At 35.3% G+C, this 26,739-nt stretch overlaps 1 protein-coding gene across 3 annotated transcripts in view; it reads right to left on the bottom strand.

Annotated features, from left to right (window-relative positions):
- LOC113237907 (autophagy-related protein 16-1) overlaps positions 1-26,739 on the bottom strand; it is a 224,122-nt gene that overhangs the window by 192,012 nt on the left and 5,371 nt on the right. For 2 of the 3 annotated variants that reach the window (XM_026474621.1, XM_026474623.1), the window contains exons 4-9: positions 25,454-25,616; positions 22,656-22,744; positions 21,131-21,181; positions 18,046-18,205; positions 17,512-17,617; positions 16,345-16,487 (exon numbers count right to left, since the gene is read on the bottom strand). In XM_026474621.1, the coding sequence (XP_026330406.1) occupies positions 16,345-16,487; positions 17,512-17,617; positions 18,046-18,205; positions 21,131-21,181; positions 22,656-22,744; positions 25,454-25,616 (712 nt within the window). The remainder of the gene's footprint in view (positions 1-16,344; positions 16,488-17,511; positions 17,618-18,045; positions 18,206-21,130; positions 21,182-22,655; positions 22,745-25,453; positions 25,617-26,739) is intronic. The other variant, XM_026474622.1, reaches the window with a different exon arrangement.

Genomic DNA, 26,739 nt, shown 5'->3' with positions numbered 1-26,739 from the left:
AAAACTGGATAAGGCAAGATTTTTCTTGTATACAGTAACTCGCCCTATGTATTAAGTTGAATACTCTCGATTGTCTGAACGATTTTATAAAAGCCGTATGTTTCGATCTTTGATCAATGGTTGTTTCTTTGCAGAACCCAAATAAGGTATCCAATGGCCGTCAGGCGTGCTTAATTTTTATTGATATGGGTAACTAAGAACTATTAGTAGGTCTGACTTTTAAAAGACGCTATTGTTGTCGTAAATGTACATTAGCCAAGCCTTTTTAAGAGTAACTAGGACACACTTTCGCTAGGAAATGGAAAGTAAACATAGATGTGTCTTTTAACCTTCCCAAATATTTAGACTCTTGGAGTAGTTTATAAATTTGATATGGTATGCAAAAGACATATTCTTATACATATACATTATATATAATACCGTTACATATATTATAACAGGAATAAGTAATAAATATTAATTTAAGTTCTCATAATAGTGAAATTCAGTTTTATAATTTTTTTTTATAATACCAAGTGATGGGACGAACATGTAGTGCGCGTAGTGGTACACAACACGCCTATCCATAACAGTTGTAGTACCACGAGCTTTAAATCGCAAAGATCTTAGAGGCACTACATCTGCGGCCGTCACTCTGAGACATCAGTTGACAAGTCCCATGTGCCTGTAATTTTACCAGCATCCTTACCCTTCCAAACCGGAACGTAGTAACGCTTACATTACTGCTTGGCGGCAGAAATAGGTAAACGCAATTTCATTGAATTCTACTTTTGAATGTATCAAGCCATAAAGTCCGTTGACGTTGTGTTTACTGTAAAATGTAAGCCACATTGTTCCTAAACTGAATGCAAAACCACACAAAGAAAGTTATTTAGATTTTATGAATAGGTATTACATAAAATAATAAATAATATAATAATAATAATTAGTACATTTAAAAAAATATAATTAGTACATTTTTAACATGAGCTTTGAACTTTTATGGCAACAAGAATTTATAGAGTCTATTGGAAAGCAGTAACAGCATACTTTTAAAATATTGAAAATATTCCGCCTTCCCCTTTCCATCCTCGGCGGACTAGGCATAGGCTAGGGTTCCACCCCTCTGTTGTGGATATTCCAAGGAGTCGCACGAAGCGTTTCGCTTCCACATTGATATGGCAAACGGGTATGGAGTGGAATTCACTGAACACACTGAACGTTTCAACTTGGACCTTTTCAAGGCGAGAGTGAATAGGCATTATATAGGTGTGCATGCTACATAGTCGACCTCATCGCCACTTTCCATTAAGTGAGATGGAGGTCAAATGCGCACTTATTTTTTTATAAGAAAAAAAAAGTTTCAATAACAATGTACAGCTTCATGAATGCCAACGTGAATAGGCAACAATAAGGTACCGTTTAAAAAACGATGTAGTAAAACAATGTTAAAGCTTAATAAAAAGCAGATCAGTACCAATAACACGTAAGTATGACATGTTATTGCATTATGAGACCAATGGATAGATTAAGATCTTTGACATACATGCTTGACAATGGCTAATATAGTCAACTCCCATCGCTGATTAATAGCATGAGATGTCTGCAAAAGATAAGTTTTAGTATTGAGAAATTTTGATTACTGAGCAGCACATGTCAAACTTGTATTAGGACGTGTCAGTTGTACACTAGGTACGCTTTATTCAAACGCGACACATAAGCTATCTTCTCAGATAAATGACCCGTAACTAACAAGGAACTATTACGTGGTACTACCATGAAGGTTGCAAGCTATCACGTTTAATTATTGTTTAAAATTTTAAAACATTGTTTATAGGGCTTTATCGGAGCGAAATCTAAATTAACGTTTTATCTCTTCACTCTGCATCACCTTAACATTTACGAGCACGTTTCAATAATCAATAAATTGAGAAGGGCGCTGCTAGTGTTGGTAACCTTTTATGGGAAGATTCTAAAAACGTGAACGGGAGTGCGTTTAGATGCAAACTATGGAATATGATTGCGATGGGACCGTGGTACCTGTTAGCAGATCGTAAATCAGCAAAGGCTGGTGGATCACGATGCTCGGTTGATTTTGGCTCATTATTGTACGATTGCGCGGCGCCGATACAGGCATTGGATGTGTAATTTGTGTGCTTATTTGCATGGAGTCGCCTGCGCAAGCGGTCACGGAGGCACTCCCGATGCGAAAATAAACAGAGAAACCATCCCACAAAGATATCGCTTTCCTAGATAAACCAAACTCTGGATAAGTATTGGTCAAGAAGATCTTTTGCTGCAGGGTACATGTCAATTAACTTTTCTTGGAATGGATGGAATAGTCGTCTGCAATATGGACACGAAATGGCATCTGACACAAAAAGATCCTTAAGTCTTTGTGTAGAAAACTTATTAAACGACATTGAGTAAATACAAGCTCATCTAGTAAAAATTATTACGATCAGGCTGCAAATAAGTAGGCGGATCCTCCAATTTGTTGACTTTGAGATCCTGATTGTATGTTGGTACAAGGATTCGTGATGACGAGAGCATTCGGAAATTCAGTGGGTGGTGCGAGAATGACATTTCTTCGGTTATTGAACTTCTCTCTTAATACAAATACTTGCATGTCAATAATAGCACAGGTTAACCTTATATAGTCATAAAAATTTTAAATATAATAATTGGTTACAAAAAATTCAAATTAATTTTAACAATTTCTCTCCAATTTTGGAGTTAATACTTTAATTTGAATAAAATTAAAGGCGGGTTACATAAACGGGTATAATTTTAGTGCAGAATGGAGTTTACATGTCCAAAGATTTCGACAACGATACCACGACGACGTGCATGTACTGCGGCAAAAAAATACAGAACAGCAACTTTACGTCATCACGTATGTAATGATGATGAGTTCTACGAAAAAAATCGTGTACAAGTTAACGGTTTACTTCCTTCACGCGTGCACACTCTCGCAATTTTCGTTTCGCACTGGGAATGCAGTAATTTGCTCTTAAAATAAGTATCTTAACTGTAAATTTAGATATTCAAAATATGTATTATTATTCCACGTACTATATGGTATTCCACGCTGTTTGCGATTGCGCTTCTAAGAAAATTAAAGGGTGGCATTCAGTGTGTATGAAACCATGTAAAAAAACTGATACGTATTTATACTGGACTTGTAGCAGTGAAATTACATTAAGATATAATATCCCTATTATCATGTTATTATCTTTATTTAAAACACAAAATATGGAAATGAATTATAATTTAAGTCCGTGTTACGCCTAAAAGCTAAGTGTTCAGACAAAAAGTGTAATAGTCGCTATGGAGCGATACATTTTTCGTGATTCGCAAACCTAGCTTCCGCAGTCCGAGCGGTCAATGGCTTCATATTATTCGTATATCCGCTGAAAGATGAGCGAACACGCGAACGCTCCGTCGGAAGTGATCAGGAGAAGATCACGAACCGCCGACGCGCGCTAACAATGCGCTAATAGAGGATCGTGTTCGTGACCCCGCCTCCTGCTCGATAATATTGTCCGAACTGACGGGTACTATTATTGCCTTACTTGCTTATTATGTGAAAATTTGTGTTTACAAGCCTGCTTTTTAAGCTGGAGCTGTGGAATTTCTAAATATTGATCTAACTGTCTAGGTAACAATGGGTTATCAGATGAACGTGAATACCTATCATATAAATAAATAAGCATTCACTTAGTACATCGTTATCTCCACCCAGAAATAGATATAAGTTTATGCGACTGAGTCTTCTAATACAGTATTATTATAGACCAAGCTTTTTATTGCGGCGGCGTTATAAAATATCATTCTTTTTTGCTACAAATATTCATATAGTATATAGTATTCATCACAAAAAATGGTTAAAAATAGTCATTTGTTGGGCTCAAGCTTAATGTATTTAATATCACTGCAAACAAAACCAACAATCGGTCATGAAAACAAAAATTTTAAAAAAGGCACTAAAAACAGGACAATATCCGATAAAGAACAACTTTGTAAAAACACAGACCAGTGGAGACTGGACACTGACTCATTAACAAATTGAAAATAAATAAATATTCTCATTACACTCAATCAAAGTTAATAAGACGTATAATCATCATCATCATAAGAAGTGAACTTATTAGTGTTGCAACGAATAGCTATATTCGGCCTGATTAACGCATGTACGAAAATTGGCAGGTAAAATTGTAACAATAATGTATAAACTGGTATTACTATCTTGTCGCTCATCAGTTCGCTGCTGTGATTCAAAGATTACGTTAAGTATTAAGATAAAAGATTAATATTCAGTCGAATTCTACACTCGAATTATCGGATTCTTTTCTTGAAATCATATATCGCAGTTGACAACTAACAAAGTATTATCTTAAAAATTGCGTTATATTATATTTTATCTCAAAATTGCATGATATTAATAATTGATCTCCAAATTTTCGCTATATTTGTATGTCATTCGTATACGATTTAATTTCAAAGGGACAGGACAACACTGTCGCTTTGGAATTAAATAGGTAATATTCATATAACCTTAAGCAATTTGAGATAATACTATGTTAGTTGTCATGTGCGTATATATCAGATGTCAACATCAGAACATAGTAACTATAGTAAAAATAATCACTGAAAACCAGCGTAACGAGGTGTTTTCACACGTCTTGTTAAAAAAGCAGAGTGGAGACCATTGTGGTAACTTTTAAATGTTATTCTTTTATTTTGTGTTTTATCCTAAGGTTATTTTTATTTTTTGTTATCATTCTGTCATAGGTGAGGAGATATATGGCTACATATATATATATATATATATATATATATAGGTTACCAAATAAATCACTTTCTTTCTTTAAATAATCAAAAATAAGTTCTCACTTAGCAGTTAGAAAGTTAATGTTTCTAGTGAGGTTTTACTTTATTGAAGAGATTCTGAATAATATTTTACCAAAGCGGTTTTTTAATTCAAAACGAAACTTAGATTTTAGAAAATACTACAATAAAAGCACACGGTTTATGATTTTAAAGATTTCCTCGCACAGCTGACGACCACGGATAGCCACACACTCATCGTCGCGCTACGGTTCCGTCTATTTTTCGCTATGCATTGACACCTACACCTACACCGCTATCACAGACGAGCCATTTCCTATGGTGCGCGGGTGCAAGGTAGGCTTGAGTAGTGAACTAGGAATTGTCAAAAATGAATTCTCGACACTCACCGAAAGATACTAGTTCACTTTGCACGATCTTAATAGTGCACCAGCCTTTTCGTTCAGTAGGTACAGTCTGCGTTGCGGAGTCTCAGACGCAAGGCGAGACGGTGCGTCCGGGACAATTAGCGATCTTTGACTGCTTTTAGTTATACGACTGAACGTTACCAGCTCGTTTAAGACTCAACGTTGTTGGGTGTTAGGGCGCGTTCCCACTATATCGTGACGTCTTATATATCGTTGGACGACTGTCGCGCTAGCCTGTTCCCATATCACGACTATCTGTCGTGGCGGTGTCGTGGACGATTATTTTATCGTTGAACGACTGTAGTGTCTAGCTGTTCCCACTAGATCGTGACGACAATTTATCGTTTCACCTCAGCCGCCTTGTCGTTTGCACGACAGAGTCGTTTGCACTACAGAGTCGTTTGCACTACAGAGTCGTTTGATGCACTGCAGTTGCTGTTTATGTTCTTTTGGAAGCCAGTAGTGTGTTTTCGCTCCCGTTTGAAATGGACGAAGATGAAATTATAATAATGTATTCTTACTACTACTAACTTTTTTAAAAGGCGGAAGAGGAAGCAAACGAAGAAAAGAAAGTTTTAATAGGTTTAATTCCATTAGGATTATGTCAAACGTTTATAGATGAATTGAAATATGATGACAGAAAATTTTGGGCCTATTTACGAATTGAATATTTTGTAATAATATGTATAATTAAATTTGAACAAAACTCAAATCACAACAAATATTTAGTCGTGAATAGTTTTTGCCCTCGATTTTGGTCACTAATGGGTTTTAACCCGATTTAAGCCCGGTTTAACAAAGTTTCAAGTTACAACCCGGGTCTGTCTCTGGTTACGACCCAACGCTAGTGCAAAGCGAGCCGAGAGCGCGGGGTACGAGAGGAGAGAGTAGGTAGCAGAACACGTGTAGACAACGATAAATAAATCATGACGACAATAGTAACTGCGACTGTCTGTCGTTACGTTTTTATCGTGACGTTTTATTTATCGTCTGACGACTGTCGTTCTAACTTTCCCATTATCGCGACAATCTGTCGTCGTAACGATAAAAAATCGTGAACGACAATTAATCGTGTCGTTCTATATGTGAACAACTGGATTTAAATATACAAACCACGACATTGTAAACTGCACGACTATCTGTCGTCACGACATAATGGGAACGCGCCCTTACGTTTCAAGGAATAATTCGCCCGTTTGCCAGAATAATGTTATCTCTAAAACATCGACATATATCGACATTAATATATATTAATTATGGTAATAATTATTATTATTAAAGGTAATAAAGTGACATTTCCCGTACGACAAAACGTCCCTTACACATTTCAAATTTCTACCGTCGAATTTAGCAAACATTTTCATGTTATACTCGTATACAATAAAACATTCATGTTTTAATTATTAAATTGTTTATATGGATCATTTCGTTTCGTGTACTTCATAAGCCGAAACGGTTCCCAATCTTCCTCTAATCAGATCTTAGTGATTACTGAACTAAAGAAACTAAAAGAATTAGTTCATTTGACCTTTTGAACTAGATGGGATCGAGCTCGTGCGAGGTGATCAGTAAAATCACAAACCGTACGTAGGAGGCCATCTTTAGATGCATAAACCAGCCACAATTTGACAATATTGATTGTTAGATTGTGACAGGTTTGTTCTACTTTGATGTTTAAAGTGAATCACATCTTTCCCTGGCCCGTTATTAGTCATTGGTGATTTACTAAAACGCACATTTATTGTGAGAACTTATAGCGGGAAGCGCATCGTAACACACGTCGCGATCAAGCCAAAACTGTTTTTGTCATAATCAATCACCATATTATACGCTCAATGCAAAGAGTGGGCTAACATCAACTGCCGACGAATTACGGTAACTTAAATTGCAGTTGTCAGATTTGTACTTTTAATGTTCTGTTGGCCATATAATATGACATGTGTGGGACAGAGTGAGTAGGTATTTGTATACTTATGTGTACCTTCTTAATAGTATTTTTTATTATTTGTTTTATTTTAGAAAGCAGCTGTAGTCGTGACATTCGTGTAACTGTATTTTGAACAGAATCAAGTGAATAAAAAGATTAATTTGTGTTGGCTTTTCTGTATTTAATCCAAACTAATATTATAAATGCGAAAGTAACTCTGTGTGTTACATTTTCACGCCTAAACTGCTGAACCAGTACTGATGAATTTTGGTGTAGAGATAGACATCTCTACACGAAAATAAATAATCTCAAATTCGTCCCATCTGGGACCTAGTAGAAGGACGTAGGCTATTTTTTGTCACAAAAATAAACTTTAAAGGGGGTGAAATAGGGGACAAAAGTTTTGTATAGAGAATGAACAAAACTATGAAAACGAGTACCTATCGAACAGTAGGCTAGTCGAAGTGCTTATTCTACGCAAACGAAGTTGCGGATACCCGCTTGTATTACCTATAATACATTAACGTGTAAAGTAAGTACTTGTAATTAAAGTCATAATTTAAATTAAATCCAGTTTTGAAAAGTGAATATCATCGTATTTTGTGAATTCCAATTACAATGTTTGAAAACGCACATGTTGCAACGTGCAAAATATTGAAAGGTAAAAATCATATCAGTCATTAAAATCAATCATTAGTAGGAAATCGATAGAGATGAATACTATCTTAAGTTTACTCTTTTGACGTTCCCGTTCTTATCGTAATGGCATAGAGTTGAATTTTGGAATATGTACTCGATACAAAATCGTTTGGTAGTCTAATTATCATCTCGTAAAAGAAAAACTGTAAGGTAAGCAAGTAACTTAGCGTCGTCATATACATATGTTTATCGAATTTTAACTTCACTGGAAACAGACACTCTGACATAAAAAAATGGAACCATAATTCAAATTAGACGCTAGTAGAAACGCCGCAGTGGCGCGTCAGTGGCGCTGCAACCGCGCCACTACTAATTTTCATACAATAATTATTAATACAAAGATCGAACTCTAAGACAAATTCCTTCGATCTATCTGGGTGAGTGAAGAAATACATTTATCAGAAATGGTGCTACGGCGAAAAAGTCGTTAAAAACTAAAAACAAAAATCTGCAACAAACACAATGAAAAATTCGTAAGGTCTGGTGGTTCGCTCCGTAGCTCAATAGGATAGCTTCTGGCACGGATTGCTTGAAGGTACAGGGGGTCTACTCTCGATCTCCGTCCGACATCCATCCGAAACAATTACTGTCAAATAAGTAATATTAGACAAAATTAAAAGACAAGTATCAAGTATGAAGCTTCATTCGCATCACGCGTCTTTTCATTTGGTCAAGTATTGCTTATTTGGCAGTAATTGTTTCGGACGGATGTCAGACGGAGATCGAGAGTAGACCCCCTGGTTCGAATCCAACCGAATTGAAAGAATTTTCCATAGGCTCAACTCACACTGGCGCAGAGTCGAAGCGTGGAGACGCGTCATGTTTTTCGCCTATAGCATATTCATCTATATTTTTCAATTATTAAGGTACAAATTTGTCTTTTGCAAATATGGAATCGAGCGGCGACGCGCGTCACTTGGGCGTCAGACGCCGACCAAACTGTGATCCGGCGCACTAATGCGAGCGTCTTCGCGCATCGACGTTCGTTGCCTGGCGGTGCACTGTGATTCCCCCATAGGCCATAAATCAAAAAAAATCATTGGCTTATCCCGGTTAGATCAACTCACTAAGTTAGTAACTAGTTAACAAGCTTCCAAAAACTATAAATATCAATGTAATTAGGTCACGTTATCATTCACTTTTGTGCATCGGAAGTGAGCGCATCGCGAGACTAATTATCACCACGTGTGAGTCATCGAAACTTAATCACTTTGTTTTTGAGTGTCACTATTCCAAATCAAGTGTTTACGTGTTGTGAAAGCATGGAGATCCAAGAGCATGGTATGTACTTTTATTATCAATTTTTTTTAATTTTTTTTATGCATACTTTTTTTTATATAATTTTTTTATTGAAGGCAGTTTTTTGGTGAAAATTTTTGGCATAACTTAATTTCCTTTAGACCTACAACTTTTGGCTGCGCTGAGCTGCACCTGAGGTATATGGTTTTTGAATAAGGAGTATGTCCTTATTAAGAGCTATAAGTTTCATTTGCATCTTGCTGCCTCTTCTTGGCTTAAAGGGGTGTCAAAGTATGCATGTCCATAGTATTGAATTTTTAATTTTTTTTAAGTTCAGCTTTCATATTGTTTTAGGTACATTTTTCAAATGTTCTGTATCGAGGATGACAATTTTTGATATTTGGCACTCTAAAGTGGGTAATCCAAATGAAAAAATGCAACACGTCCTGAGCACTTTGACCGAAACATCATCCCTTTCTGACGACATCGAAAATATTGATTTAGAGACTTTAAGCCTTAAAATTAAGAATATTTGTAAACGAATTTCCCACTACTGGGCAAAGTCGAATCGTACTAGATCTAAATTCTTAGAAAAATATTCAGATTGGCTGCATGTCGTTGAAAATATTGATGTACAGCGAACTGAGTTACGTGTATCTCAGAGCTTTGACGAAGTTAAACCATCAACTTCTTCATCGCATGGCCGTCCGAGAATTAACTTTGACGACACCAGTAAACGTACAAAAAGGAGAAGATTGGCTAGTTTGTCTAACCAAGACCCTTCTCTTGTACAGTCATTGCTCAATGCGTCCGATAGCTTGTCTTGTCCTGAAATCGATTCTAGCGAAGTTTTATCGCTCATTGTTGAAGCTCAGTTAACTCGACATCAATATATATTAGTAAAGAAATTTATAGACAATAAGTTTTCAAAAACCATTTTCCCATCTTACCAAAGTGTCGTGGAATCTAAATAACACTGTTATCCTTCAGATATTACTGTTACAGAATCATCCGCCGAAGTCGAACTTCAAAGTTTATTAGATCATACTGCCAATCGGATTCTCAAGTCTCAAAAAGATGTTTTGGATAGTGTACCTAATGAGTCTCTAGATAAGATATCTTTGATAGGGAAATGGGGTTTCGATGGCAGTACAGGGCATTCAGAATATAAACAGTGTTTTTCTGACTCCACTCTTGAAGACAGTAGCCTGTTTGTTACTTCGTATGTGCCACTTCAGCTTGTTTTGACAACAGATAACAAAGAAAATTCAGTAGTTTTGTGGAAAAATCCTCGTCCTTCATCAACTCGATACTGTCGTCCTATACGCCTCCGATATTTGAAGGAATCGACTGCAGTGTCAGTTGAGGAAGAAGCTCATTTTAAAGATAAAATAAGGAACTTGCAGCCTACTGTTTTCAAGGAAGAAGATCGCGAATATCGCATTACTCATTGTTTGCAACTTACTAAGGTAGATGGTAAAGTGTGTAATGCACTTAGTGGTGTTTCTTCATCAAAATGTTTTATTTGTAACGCCTTGCCCAGTGAAATGAACAAAATTGACGAATGTTTAAATAAGGAAGTCGATGAGAGTAAATATGAATTTGGTTTATCACCTCTTCACGCGTTAATACGTTTTTTTGAATATTTTGTTCATGTTGCGTACAAGTTAGATGTTAGGAAATGGCAAGCTAGGTCCGCTAATGACAAAATGCTTGTTGCTGCAAAAAAATCATATGTTCAGACTCAATTTAGAGAAAGATTAGGGCTTATAGTGGATAAGCCTAAAAGTGGCGGAAGCGGAACATCAAACGATGGTAATACAGCCAGGCGGTTTTTCTCGAATTCAGAAATTTCCGCTGAAATTACTGGGATCAAGAAGGATCTCCTAGATCGTTGCTGGATCATCCTTCAATGTTTAAATTCGGGATATAATATTAATAAGACGAACTTCGAAGAGTTCGCTTTAGAGACGGCTCGGCAGTTAGTTGCCGAGTATCCGTGGTATAACATGCCTGCTTCCGTTCACAAAGTTCTAATTCATGGTGCTAATGTTATAGATTACGGTTTGTTGTCAATCGGAGAGTTGTCTGAAGAAGCAGCTGAAGCGACTAACAAATACATCAAGTCTTTTAGAAAAAATCATACGCGTAAAATGAGTCGCATTGTGACCAACACAGATTTAGTAAATAGGCTGCTTCTTCATTCAGATCCCTTCATAACAGGTCTACGAAAGTTACCTGTTAAAAAAAAAGGTGTACTGTCAAAAGCTGTATTAGACTTGTTATGTATTTAAAGTTAATATTGTTGAGATTTAATGTATTTTGGTATAATTTGTGTTTTGTTTGTATTTTGTAAAATGAACTTTTTTATGTATTTTTATTGTTTTAATTTATTCATTTGTGGTTATTGTTAATACAAATAATCATTATTTACACAGTTTTACCATTAAAAGTCGCAGTATAAAATGTTTTAGATACATCGTCTAAAAACAAAATTACTGCGAGACATTTTTACACCTAAATATTGTCAAATATTTTTTAAAATGTATAATTTTATTAATTTACGTTTACCTAATCATATTTTAACGTAATAAAATAAAAAAATAATAATAATTTCGGAGTTACGTATTTATGACCGCCTTAGTATGGAGCGTGAATCACCGTGCGGTGGAGTTGTCAACAGGAAGCGACGCGACGCTTCGACTCTGCGCCAGTGTGAGTTGAGCCTAGTGTTCGATCTTTGTATTAATAATTATAACAAACTATGGAGCAATTTTACAAAAAATAGCTGAGTTATCATGGTAGTAAAACATCGTGACATTCAATTAACTTAAAAATGTCACACAATATTTAGAAGCGCAACTGCAGCGCCACAGACGCGCCACACCCGTGTCACTGTGTCACTCTGCAGCGTACCTACATCTCCAGACAATCAGTGAAAAATACATGTTCAGTAGTATCAATTGCTAGGGGGCGTTTATTTGACTCCGATAATATTGCATGAAATTTAAAAAAAACTGTAGAGTGTGCTCGGACCTTCAGAATTTTGTACAAGACGAACCTGGAACAGCATTTAGCACCATGAGCGCACATAGATATGTAGAAGAGAAGGTCCCGAGCTCGAATTTCGGTAAGACCAATTTTGCGAAACGAAATTTACTTAAGCCTGGAACAAATGCCAGATTGACGAATTAGGCTCTTTTTAAATTAAATTCCTGATAATAATAATAGTCCAATAATCACAAAAAAAAAAATATGGTTGCTAGTAGTCCTTCAATAATTGAATGTATTGAGCAAAACTACAATTTATTAAGCTCTTTTACGAAATAAAATTCACAGTTACGTCCTTCAAATTGAATAAAAAACAATTTCTCTTTACATGCAAACATCCGTTGTTTATAAAATATACACGGAAAAAGATTTCAAATTTAATTTCAAACAGAATGTATTGTTCACTTTTTTAACTTATATGTACAGTTCATAAGTTAAGTGTTATTATTTGAAAAACATAATTCCTTCCTACTCGCGAGGTCTGCGCAGCACTACGCTCAGTCGCCTTTCAGGCTTTGCGACGGGTGGACTGCACGTGTGTTTTTGAGCGGGTTTAGGCCATAAAAAGTCGCTGTTTTTAATTAATTTCACTTGTGTTTGTGTTAAATTTAATTTGTATATATATATTTGACTTTGTTTTAGATTTTATAAATTAGTTATTTCGTTATATTTACATTGCATCTTTTTTAATAACTAACAAAGACTAGAGATTAAAGAAATGCCGAAATAAAAAATAAATCTAAGGTGAAGATGAAATTTGTACAATGTACATGCAAATAATATGGCACTGGATGAAAAGCTTTAGTTGTTCTGGAAGAGAAGGCCTAGGTGTTCTGGGTAGTGCCGCCCTTGGTCTCGGGTTTGATTCCCGGTAGAACCAATTTGGGAAATAAACTTTTCTAAAATAGTTTTGGCCCAGATGTTCTTGTCAGTGCCGCGGAGTGAATTCTGTACAACATCAGAACACCTTGAACTACCCAGAACACCTAGACCAACACCATTTTTGAAAATTTTATTTCCGAAACTGGTTCTACCGGAAATCAAACAAAGGATCAAGAGCTACGGAATTCACTCAGCGACACTTTCCAGAACACCTAGGCCAACTAGGCCAACTTCAATTAAACTACTTGTTCTCGCTATTTAGATTTTCACGCTTTTTAATGTTAATAATTTTGTTAATTAAGTACCTATTTTAATGCATATTTATTTAACCTCGCGCAAAGTACGTATCGTTATACTGTACTGTGTACTTCTTATTGTTGGAATTTCCATCAGTTAAAAACAAATTAGTCGTATTGGTCATAAGCACTTTTATTTTTTATTATTATTAATCTAAGTGTTTATTTACGTATTGTAAAAAACAAATGGAATAAATAATACATAAAAGTGATACTTTCAATGATGCATAATTAATTAGTAAATATTGAAGTTTGTTAATTGCATTTAAAATATAGCGGATAAAAGTATTTGTTTTAATTTTACTACTCTTTTCTACTTCTCTTTTATAGCTGAAGATAGTAGTATTAGTGGTTAATTGATCCTATCAACTAACGATCGAATCATTGCACGATTTACCTAATACTTTCACTATTTATGCTATTACGATTTTGACCCTAATATAATATAATATTATATAATATTATTAATATAATATTATGTAATGTTTATTTTTACGATGGTTTATTATCGAATGTCTCTGAGGGAACAACAACGTAGGTATAGATAAAAACTCTATATATATAGATAGACTCTTCTGTATTCTAATTTACAATTTATCTTTATTTGACTTTGTGTAAGTACAAGCGAGTGGTCGATGGATGGCGTATGAAATTGTTACTACTGCTTAGAGGTCAAATCGTCAAAGTCATTCGCGACTGTTCAATTCTTATTTCGTTCCAGCCTGAGCGTTCTGAGTAGTACCCCGAAATTAATTTCGTTGCTCTTGTACTCTTAGCATAGGGAATTCAAAAGTTTGAGAGCACGTAGTGTTTTATAACGCAGTTTGAACTATACAGCGACGAGTAGAAGCGAATCTTTATCGAGAATAAAGTACCCATGTTCTTACGTATATATTTTTTACGTGAAAAAATGTCGTACGTATAAATTCTTCTTTTTTACTTGTTCTGCTCATCATTGTATGCTTAGTTCAAAATCGTATTAGTCTGTAATACTATGTTATTATTTACATCAATAACGACAATGATTTCTTATTGGATACTCCTCAATATTCAAGACAGACATTCACAATACAAACTTTAGAGTGCGCTATAACGAAGTTCCAATGGTTTCCACATATATCTTCCTTGGCCAGCAGATTAAGCTCTGCTGCATACGCAATCCGTAGCATACGTGAACTTAACGATGTTGCTACTGCTAGGCTAGTTTTACTTTAGTTACTTCTATAGTGTCCTACGGGATTGTCATGTGGGGTAAAGTGGCAGATATACAAACCATAATTGTGTTGCAAAAACTAGCGATTCGTTCTGTGTACCGTTTAGGTTCTCGGATTTCTCTCAGAGAAAAGTTTAGGGAGACTGGTATCATGACTGTGGCATCACAGTACATTTACTCAAATATTTTGTATGCCCGTAAAAATATACATAACTTCATTAAAAAAGAACATATCCATACCGCTACCGCTCGTTAGGGCCCTTAGGGCTTCCACATATATGTATATGGCACTATCTGAGTGGCACTCTAGAACCTGAGCCATCCATACTTAGGTTAGGCATGTATGACTACACGTCACCAACTATGTACCGATTCTGCCACTATCAAAGATAAATAATCTAAGAACTTACCGCGACTCTAGCGACGATAGTTGTAAGGGCTCTAACATAACCCAAGCAAACTTTTTTTTAATATTACGTATTTATTTAAATTTATCTTAGTGGGTACAAACAGCTTATACTACAACATAATAGAAAATAATATAAGCAAACAGTTCCCCGCTGATAGAAGCTGAGTTGAATAAAATACGCATTGATGACACACTCAGTTAAAAAAGACTAATGTTGAGAAAAAAAACTCTAATTCGACATTGCGACTATTCAGGCAGTCGATAGGTCATACACGCTACTAACCTATTTAATGATATTAATATAATAGTAACACTTACAAAAGCAACAGCAAACCCACAAAATTATCCATGTATTTATTACATCTATTTATTATACAAACAAAAAATGTACAACAAACAACTCTTTTAATAATAAAACAATCTACCAACTTACTTCACTACTAAAAAAATAACAAGGATAATACATTCCATAGTGACACACAACATGTATTGCATAAATCAATCTTGAAATGGGTTGAAAATTTGTAATAAAATTATTTATCACAGGACAAATAATAATATTGCAGTAATATGATAAGGCATTTATTTAAATGATCATTTAAAATTTGCAAAAGCAGCAGGCAAACAAATCTAAATGGTCATCTTTTTTAATGATCGATCCTCTTTCTCCAAGATATAAAATAAATTAAATCACTGGTTATTTTAGTCTGTTACTTGTAGAGCTACGCAAAAAATATTAGATTTGATATACATTATCTATGATAGTTTTATGTGGGGCCTCAAAACTAAGACAAGTGAGCATTAAAGTTAAAATTTCGTACTTATTTTTAAAACTAAGTCAATTTTGATTACATATGTATACTAATATTATATTAATTATAATATAATTTGACCTGAAAACATGTTCGGAAACGCAAGCAAATTGACCTCTGTCCCTCGCCGGCCACTGCCGCGACGTGCTCGCTGCGGTCACTCGGCTCATGCTGCTTGTTCATGTTGGTACACGAAAAACCTAACCTACTGAATGAAGGGCGTAACCGAGCAACCAAGACTTATTAGGAGACCAATATCAAAATATATACTAGTTATAAATGTCATCAATCGTTAAAAGAAAAGACCAATAATAAAAAAGTGTCAAATATTATTTTTAAATGCCAAATATTAATTTAGTGTGCTTAAACATAACAATAGTGTTACCTTCAATGTAGTTCATTTATAATTTATCCGTAGATCAACTAATATAGATGGAACAATTGATATATAGATCAAACATAAAAAAAATCGTTTATTTAAAAAAGAAAAAATAGATCAATTATATATTTTAGAATCAAATAATATTATCCCATATAATAATAAATTTAAAGATAAAAGCTTTCCTTTGATCGACTTACCCTCATTCTCTGGTCTCCCACCGTCCACACACGACTCGCGAAGTCGTTGGAGGCACCAACTATGTACGCTCCTGTCGAGTCGAAGTCGACCGACATCACTCCTGCATTAGAACCGACTAGAGTACCCTTGCTCTCCACTGACGCTGTTAACAGATACAGATTAAGCAATCATTATATAATAATAATGTGCCAGACAACCATAGAACAATAAACTACAGTAGAAGTGCGTAGTGAAAGTGGCACGCGTGCCAACAGTACGCGCAGTTCCACATACTTAAGCTCAGTCCGCCATTTTCGCTTTGTACGTTACGGTCGTGTCGATTATTTCGCGCAAAAATACCAAAAATTAAATACTTTGCTACTTAGGAGTGCAAAATTGACAGTCCACATATTCATGGTGCTGTTTCATATCATCGTTAAGTCGTAATAAATTTTCTATTTGTCGTAACACCTTTTTTGTTACGACAAATAGAAAATGGAAAAAGAAATGACAATAGTAATTAGGGACGTAACAGTGTAGAAGTGCCATACAAGCTACCTAAAGACTTGTTAAAAAGAGACGGAATATCTTCCTACTGATTTCAAATATCTGACGTTCCCTTAGATGGTGAAAATGAACTTTAGATCCATTTCACAGCAAGATCATGTGTTTAGATAAAATTAATACTAAAAAAATTACTCAAAAATTATTAAAACAAAGAACGTCCACGACAAAGTCACGACAAATAGCCGTGATATGGGAACAGGCTAGACGTGACAGTCGTTCAACGATAAATAAAACAAAATCGGTGCGACATATTGGGAATGCGCCAACCACTCAAAACCGGAACGCAGTATTGACGACTTTTCAGCAGAAATAGGTAAGGTAGCAGTATTTGCCTGCACTAAGAAAAATTCCTTCGGTCCGGTTGGATTAGAACCTGCGCCTTCATCAAATCGTGCCTAACGCTCTCTCAACTGGGCTATGGAACGAACCAGCAGACCTTACGAATTTTTCAATGTGTTTGTTGCAGATTTTTGCTTTTGTTTTAACGACTTTTTTGCTGTAGCGCCAACTGTGAGAAATCTATCAAAAATTAACAAAAAATTACTAAATATCGTGGTATTAAAATATCGTAATATTCAATCATCTCAATATTACAGTTACTCAAAAATTAAGAAACTTACATTTACAGACGTCCCATAATTTGAGTTTCCTATCAGCGCCTCCAGTGGCAACTATCCTATCTGTAGGGCTCCATTTGACAGCATAAACTTCACCGTCATGTGCGTCCTGAAAACAAAATGAGAGAGTGAAAAACATGTCTTCTAGCATAACGCAATAAACAATAACTTGTTAGACAGATTGAGGATTCAGGAAAGGTTTTTCGCATCATGTCAATTGTATCGATATTGGCAGTAGAGCTCCTTGTAAAAGAGTTCATCCAGGGAAGTGCTGCCACCTTACCTATTTCTGCCGCCAAGTAGTAATGTCAGCATTACGCGTTCCGGTTTCGAAGAGCAAGAGTGCTGGTGAAATTACAGGCCGAAATTATGGGTTTGTCAACTTATGTCTCAGGGTAACGGGAGCAGTGGCAGTACTCCTAAGATCTATGCGATTTAAAGCTCTGAGCGCACGACTTATTCGTCCCGTCACTTGGTTGGTATTATAAAAAAAATAGATCCGTGCAGAGATGAATAGGAATATTAAAAGGAACTTACAAATCTTACAGCGACTTTAGTAGGTAATGTCGTCGCATAAAATGGCATGGAATCCAGCACCTTGTCATCCGCCGAACTACCTCCGGAGCCGACACTACTTCTACTATTTCCTTCTCTTGCTGCCTCTTCCAATTCTTTCCGGACTTTGTCACTCTTTTTTCTGAAATAGAAAAATGTTTAGAAACAAAGAATTTATTGTGTCCAGCCTTTGGTTTCCCTACAAACGCATAATACAGAAGTGTGAAATAATTATTTCTGCAAAATTTCTTAATCCAAGCTTTTTACTCCAGCGCGAAATTATACAATTTAATAGTAATTGGATGTGGGTATTTCAATAAGAGCAAGACCATGGGCGTTCGAAGGTCTTTCACGGCCGAACTTTGCCTATTTTTAATATTTATTTACGTCACATGCATAAGCAATGTGTGCAATTGATTTCCGCCACGCGACTTTACGTTTGTTTACTTTCATAATAAAGATTAAATTTAAAACTCACTTTAAGGTAAAGCTGCCGCTGTATTTCGTCAGTATTAGTATTTCATTCAAAATTATTATTAAGTAAGTAAAATAGTGGGCATATGAGATATATTTCTTAGAAATTACATTAATTATGCGTCAATACCGTAACCATGCGTAGAATACGTAAATAAGAAAGTCCACGTACAAGCTCATTAAACCAATTAATAAAACCTTTATATATGTAGAATAAAAGGTGTCAATATTCGCACAGTTTCAGTCCAAACGACAAAAACTGTTGCAACGTCTATTACGCGCATATTCCGTAAATATAAAAACTTTCTTGACAATATGATGCAGCGTTGACAGCTTTAGGGACTCTCTTATATAGTCTACATGCTACATTCCGTCCCGTGCCATACGTTACTACTTAAAACTTATTACAATACCGAGTTAGTCAATTAAACCTTTGCCCATGGTATTATACTGAACAATAAGTGTGCCGCTTATATATCAAGAACACAACATGAACTCGTAAAAAAATGTAAAGACGTGGTAACAAACTAGCAAAATTGTAAAAATAATATTGTTGGGAAAAAGAAGAAATGCAAAGTAATCAATCATTTAAAGTCAAATACATGCACAAATTATGAAAATGTCAATAAGTTAGAAAAACATTCAAATGGCAATCAAAACATCCCGATAAGAGCATCTTTATTAGAAAAAAAAACGTAGTGCAAAGAACAAATTGATGCACACGAAAACACGCAAAAATATACGTGGAGAGTAGGTGTGTAATGACGAAGATCCATTTTAAAAGTTTATATAATATTAGTTATATAAAGTTTTTGGTATATAATTATTTGTCGCATATGTTGGTAATCGCAAGAATGAACTTCATAAAATTTCAAAAGCTTTTGTCGATGTTCATTAGTACTATAAAAAAAACTAGAGGTTGTGATCATATCAATTGGATGTTAATATATCTTTTGAATTAACTATATACCTATGGAAAAAAATTGCAAACATATCCAAAGTAAAGTAGTCCTTATCGTTGAAGTCGTGGTGGACAAACTATAATTAAAGATTCTACTTTCATTTCTTTCTTTCATTGTATAATAACAATAAACGACAGGTAAACAGGGATAGCGTCAGAACATTAGCAAAAATGTACATTACGGCGATGACAGTCCATAAATTTAAACACAATTCATTTAGGTACAGTCAAGAACACTTCAAGATTGACACTTCGGTATTTTGACCGTTCTTATCGCAGCGGCGTAGAGTTGAATTTAAATCGTAAGTGTCAAGATTAACGTGCTCTTGACACTGTATTCGTTGAGATTAAATAAATTAATTTATTTTTAAGTAAAGATATCTTCGTAACGTTGAACAGACAGATTATTTTAAGAGTGGTTACACACAGCGACGCAAACGAAACGCGCGATTGCATCGCTACACTTACGATTTATAGGCGATTGCATCGATGCAAACGCACAACTGCATCAATACAAACGCGCGATTGCATCGATGCAATCGCCTATAAATTCCAAGTGTAGCGATGCAATCGCGCGTTTGTACCGATGCAGAAACGCGTTTGCATTGCTGTTTAAAATCGCGCGTGTGTGTATAATAATAATGTGTAAAAGTAGACGAGTAGCGACTGCATCGCTACAGAATCGCGTTTGCATCGCTGCTAAAGGTCGCCGTATGTAACCGCTCTAACAATGACTTTACATCCGAAATTTGATATTTTATTAAGAGTAGGAACCTATTAAAGCGCTACATGTTTGTTCAAAAATGTAAGACAGGTCAATAAATATGGTCGAAGGAAAATCCCTGCATCACACGTCACTATTTATTACTGTTCAGTCAAAAGTTGGTTGGGAGACAAGGCTTTATTTCGTGATTGCTTCTATTGGTTGCAACAAAATATATTAAATATAGTACTTAGCGTATTAGCGACGGTAAATAAGAAATTACTAACGAGGATCTATTAGCTTTATAACTCGAGTTTTGTATTTTATACCGTCCGTCATAATATCAATGTTTTTCATTTATTTGTATTTATTTATTTTATTTTTATATTTACTCAATATCAAGTGATGAAACGAACAAGTCGTGCACCTGATGGTAAGCTACACGCCTGTCCATAACAGGAAGCATTTGCGAGGAAATAAATACAATAACAATATGGTTCACAACACAACAATTATAGATTTTGCAAATGGCGTGTTTTTTGTTTTTTTTTTATTTCAATTCGTCCATAGATACAACTCAAACCAAAATGTTGTAAATAGTAAAAACGCATAAAGCCATTATGGACTTTAGAAAAAAAATTTATACAGATACTACAAATGCTACAAATTAAAACCTTATCGACCAAGTTACCCACCATGCAATCATACTATTTCTGAGCAAGTGTGATGAAAAATTCTTTACTTGCTAAAATTTAATTTCGATTACCAAAATATGCCACACAACTAAGCTGCGTTTTTACAAAAAGGTCTTAAAAAGGTATGAGTACGATTCAAGAAGTGCGGTTAAGTCGTATGGACCACTGTAATGAGAAATTAACGCCACAATGCCTTTAAATCACCATTCTTCATTCACATTATTGCAAACTCACCCGAAACTACTAAGTCTAAACGTGTTGAAGAAAAACGCGGTAGAGCTTGACCTGTAGAACAAATTAAACAAAAAGAAGCAAAAAACAAACATTACTTATGCAAGCTTCTAAAGCCGCGTGGCACACACATAACCCATCCTATGATCACAACATTATCAATAAATAGGTTTTGTACAATTCATTAATCAACTGTGCAGTGTCTACTGTGATTTGTCATGTAGACTCATAACATAAGAATTGATTTTTAATAGACCTCTTTGCAAATTTGTATTTTGAGATCGATAAGGGCAGTAGAGTTCCTTGTAAAAGAGTTCATCCAGGGAAAACCTTACCTATTTCTGCCGCCAAGCAGTAATGACAGCATTACGCGTTCCGGTTTTGAAAGGTAAGGGTGCTGGTGAAATTACAGGCAAATGGGACTAGTCAACTTAAGTCTCGGGGTGACGGGCGCAGTGGTAGTGCCCCTCAGATCTTTGCGATTTAAAGCTCTGAGTGGCACTGCGACTGTTATGGACAAGCGTGTAGCTTACCATCAGACACATGACTTGTTCGTCCCGTCACTTGATATCATAAAAAATAGATAAAACAAAATCGCTGTTATTGGATGCAGTAAGTAATTTCAACAAAAAAATCTGTATATCACAGTACTAAAATGTCACTCCTGGTTTAATAAGGCCATATATGCAAAATTACGACTTTTCATTCTTCGAACGAAATTGGCCGATTACGTTTTTATGCTTATACAGGAGAGTTATAAAATTTCATACACATATAATTTGTTTCATGTATGTACTTCGTATTATTTTAATGAATTCCATGTAATACTCTTGACGTTTTGATGTGACTTTATTAACCGACTTCAAAAAAGAAGAAGGTATAACAATTCAAATGTATTTTTTTGTGTGTATGTTACGCGATTACAACGGCATTTGTGAACCGATTTTGATGATTCTTTAGAGGGTACATGAGCATTGGCCCCATTTAAGTTTGAAGAAAATATTCCTCGTGTACGGGCGGTAAACTAGAGGATGAATCCAGTGTCGCGCACTTTTCGATAACCGATTTCAATAAAACTTGGCAAATAGATGTAACTCCGCGAACTTTTGAGGTCGGTTTTTTTATAAAAAGTTATAATTATTACACCAAGGGTATGAAATATTGCAAATGTAAGAGTCATACATGACAAATACGCTATCTATTGTGCGTGTCAGTGCACATTATAGCAGCAACATTTACTACACATTTCACTATAAAGCACAATTGTATTCAAACATATTGGCCGAATGCCTCAAATAAACAATACGTAATTTATAATGCGTATATATGCTATCTAATAAAACAAAAACTGTCGGTAGTAGCACACGAATAGGACAAATTTTGTTTCTAAGCAAATTCGAGCGGGTGAAAATTATAACACAAAATCTTATATTAGTGCAATCTCTAACAACTCGTGAAAATGCACTAAAAATCTCAAAACCTTAACACATGCTAGCAAATAAAATTTAAAAACATATATTCATCTTACTTAAGAAAATGTTCGTTTTCCTCGTTCATTTTGTCTGCATCTTTCGCCTTGTATTTTATTAGTCTCTCCACTAATGATCTATTCTCGTCCTGGAAAACACAAAAAACCAATTAAACTCGAAAACTTGAAAAATCGACATATATTTTACTGTAAATCACAGGAATATACCTTTTGGAACAACTTTTTCATTTTTTACAAGACAACACTTTCCCAAAACTAGAAAACCTTACACTTTTCGGTGCTATGAATGTAGCAACTGAATAAAAAAATCGAAAAGGCAACACTTGTTGGTATGCCCGCACCAAACTGTGACGTTACTTGAAATAGATTTAAACACTTAATTACACCACACACAGAAAGATAGTAAAACATAGGTTGTTTTTGTTTAATTCTAGGTGCATTCAACAAATTAGATTTTCGACATCATTTGATTGTCGCAAGTGATTCTATAGTGACTACGCGTTAAATTACTTTATTAATTTTTAACATTAGTTGAAAAAAAAAATTCTATCTAGCATAATTTGTCAATTTTATTACAAATGGAATTTGGATTTTAAAATCAAAATTCGTCTATGATTACGAAATGAAATCAATATGTGTGCAGTCGCGAATTAGGGAACGTACTGCATATGACGGACGAAACCTCGAATTGTTTTGGCAGAATGCCACTTTTCGAATGATGCGATAAAATTTTCAATTTCCAGCGGGATAAATCGCTCCAAAGTAACAAAACTACATGCTAAAAATACTTTATCTCAGTAAACAATAGCAGGCACGTGTTCGGCGGCGCAGCTACATATTAATTTTTATTATACGACGAATACCTTCGGATAACAAGCATTGAAATGTGAACTATGTTATGATAGATATTTTTAGCAGTTGGCCACTGACGGCCTTGACTACGCTACGGACAAACTGAAGTCCCATATCATAAATTTACTAGCAAACTTGAGGGTGTCCAGGTGGGCACGGACCTAGGTTCTGATCGCTACTGTTCCAACACCTCCGCCAAGAATGGTGTAATATAGGGGAAAATCTGCTCATGTATACGCCGAGATGTGAATTAATAGACTTAACTAAACTCAACTTTTGAAATTGTTGATATATAACAGATCACATTTTCGACCTAGAGAAGGTAGTTTATTACCAGCACAAACTAAGCGTATTCATTCATGCGTTAGTAGCGCTGGGTCAATAGTGTTGCCCAAAACTAGTCTTTGTCGTGCAAACGACTAAGACCACCTAATTGGAGCGCCGAGACCGAGACCAACCCTGCAACATTTTGGCAAGAACAAGGCTGAGATTTTTTTTAAATGTCAAGTGACGGGACGAACATGTAGTGCACCGGATGGTAAGCTACACGGCTGTCCATAACAGTTGCAGTGCCACTAAGAGCTTTAAATCGCAAAGATCTGAGGGGCACTACCATTGCTCCCATTACCCTAAGACACAAGTTGACAAATCCCATGTGCCTGTAATTTCACCAGCACCCTTACCCTTCAAAACCGGAACACAGTAATGCTGACATTACTGTTTGGCGGCAGAAATAGGTACCTAATGTACTTCCCTGGACAAACACTTTCACAAGTTTTTATGCTACTAAAATAACCTGCGAGACGTAAGAGTCTGCGTTGTTTTTTTTTTTTAATTTTTATTGTTTTTTTTTAAATATTTAAGTGTACAATCGTTGTAGGTCAACTCAGCGAAAAATGTCAAATTTATTCAATTAATATATGACTCTATAAGTCTCGAGGATTATGAACATACTCGTACGTCATGAAAATGCAAGTCGTTAGTATTGCCGTACAAATTGTGACGCTGTCTTGTTCTCTGCTTCATGCAAATTATTTTCGTTTTTATTAGTTAGTATTAAAGTAAAATAATCGTTATTAGTCGTTATACTTTTTACGACACCGGTCATCGTCAAACATTAAGAAAACTCGCGGTTTACGGTAATCGGCAATGGTATTTTTGTATAAGTATTAAGTAGCAATAGGTAATTGAAGACTAGTGAGATTATGCACTCTTGTTTTGAAAACTTTTTACTCATAGTATAGGCAACTTGGTACTTAGTGCAACGGGCTGGTGTCCGCAACTCGACGACAAAGCGCCTATTTGGCGTGTGGGCAAATCCTAAAAGCAATGTCCTCGTTTGAGACCAGGTAATTCGTGAGGTTGTCTAGCACTATTTATATACTTATTTATTTATTCACATAGTCGATTGACTCCAAACCTAAAATATTACGCAAGATACTCGCAAAAGATTCACTTCAGATCTATTTAACAATGAGTCTTATTTCATTATCAACGACTACAATAGATATGTATTATAATTTCTTTTAAACAGAAATCGAAATACGCCTATTCTTTAGAATATGAATATAGTCATCATCGCAAGAAAAATACCTTAACAACTATCTATATAACAAAATTTGACAATTTGTCGTTAGGTCAACGCTTTGATATCAATGTTTGGGATGTCAGAAATAGAAATTAGTTGTCAAAGATTGTGCAATATAATGTGGGGTTTAATCAAATTTGTAAAGGCTAAACCAATGGCTAAAACAACAACAACACTCTATCGAACGTCGTAGTTGCAGGCCTGCATCTGCATTAGCCTATAAATTCAATGCAGGACGGACTAAAAAAAGATATCATATGGGCGCCACAATTGGGAAGCAGGTTAGAGATCACAGTAAAACTGTAACCTAATATCGACCTGATAACAGTGACACGGCAACTCCTAAATTAAATACTATTTATATTTGCCTTAATAACACACTTGTATAAATAGGTACCTGCGCTTTTCTTAATTTTTCTTCAATAGCTGCAAAAGCGATTTGTAAAGCTTGATGTTCATCTCGTAATACTTGATTTAATCCCTGCAGTTCAGCCATGTTTGTTTCATACATTTGTATTTCTGCTCGAAGAGATGCTATAAGGGCGGTGTTTTCTGAAATACTGATAAACCGATTTTAATTATTTTCTTGATTTAAATTAATTAATATATAAATAAATATTAGACAACACCACATACATTGCTCCGAACCCAAAGTAAGTAACTAAAGCACTTGTGTTATGGAAATCGGAAACAACGACGGTAGCACAAACACCCAGACCCTTGACTAACATGGAAAAGTTTTTTTACATTGAGTCAGGGATCGAACCCGAGACCTCAGAGATGGCAACACCATGAAAACCGGTGTGCAAGCCACTCGACCATGGAGATCGTTAAAGATGATGTGTTCTTTATGTTCCGTCCAACCATTTATTTAACTCTATGTCAACATATGCATGCCTCCGAAGTTCCGTAATTATTGACATACAACATAAGAGAAAAATATGCAATACTCCCTTGCCTCTTTTATGTTTTAATTTTAATGAAGTGACGTGCTCTTTAGCTCCGATATTTATCGAGCTAACAGATAATGTAACAAAATTTATCAACTTGAATGATTTTCCGATAAATTTTGTTACCTGTCTAATAAATTATAATTAATTATAAATAAATTATAATAAATTCTTATTGTTTACTATAATGAATCATCGGATTCTTTACAAACTGTCAAATACACCACCACAATCCCAATCAGACAAAAATCTTCATTTTTGAACCCGCTTACAATCATGATTAAAACTTCTACTCAAATAAAATCGATTGTTATAAAAAATCGAATCGGAAACGACATCACTAATGGATGAAAATTCGAGCTGTCAAAAGTTAAATAAATGGTTGGATGGAGTACATACCTATAATTATTTAAGTTTTTATTACATATTTTTGAAAAATTAAAAATTTTATTCCGTTTGCTCTAGTACTCATGGTACAGTCAGTGTTGGGCAAATTTTAATTGTTCTGGCAATTAAAGATTGACAATTAATTAATTGTCAATTGCGAAACAGCAATTAAATTTTGATCAATTGTTAGTTGCGAGAACCGCAATTAACAATTAATCAATTGTTAATTGCGGGCACCCAACTGGGCCCCCCAACCGGCCTCAACCGGGGCCCCAACCGGGGCACCCAACCGGGCCCCCCAACCGGCTCCATAACCGCGGACCCCAACCGGGGCACCCAGCCGGGC

Source organism: Hyposmocoma kahamanoa, unplaced genomic scaffold (genome assembly GCF_003589595.1).
Source record: "Hyposmocoma kahamanoa isolate Upper Pololo Valley unplaced genomic scaffold, ASM358959v1 94, whole genome shotgun sequence".
NCBI classification, from domain to species: Eukaryota; Metazoa; Arthropoda; class Insecta; order Lepidoptera; family Cosmopterigidae; genus Hyposmocoma; species Hyposmocoma kahamanoa.
Note: the sequence above shows the minus strand (reverse complement) of the source record. Positions and strands in the feature narration are given on the sequence as shown.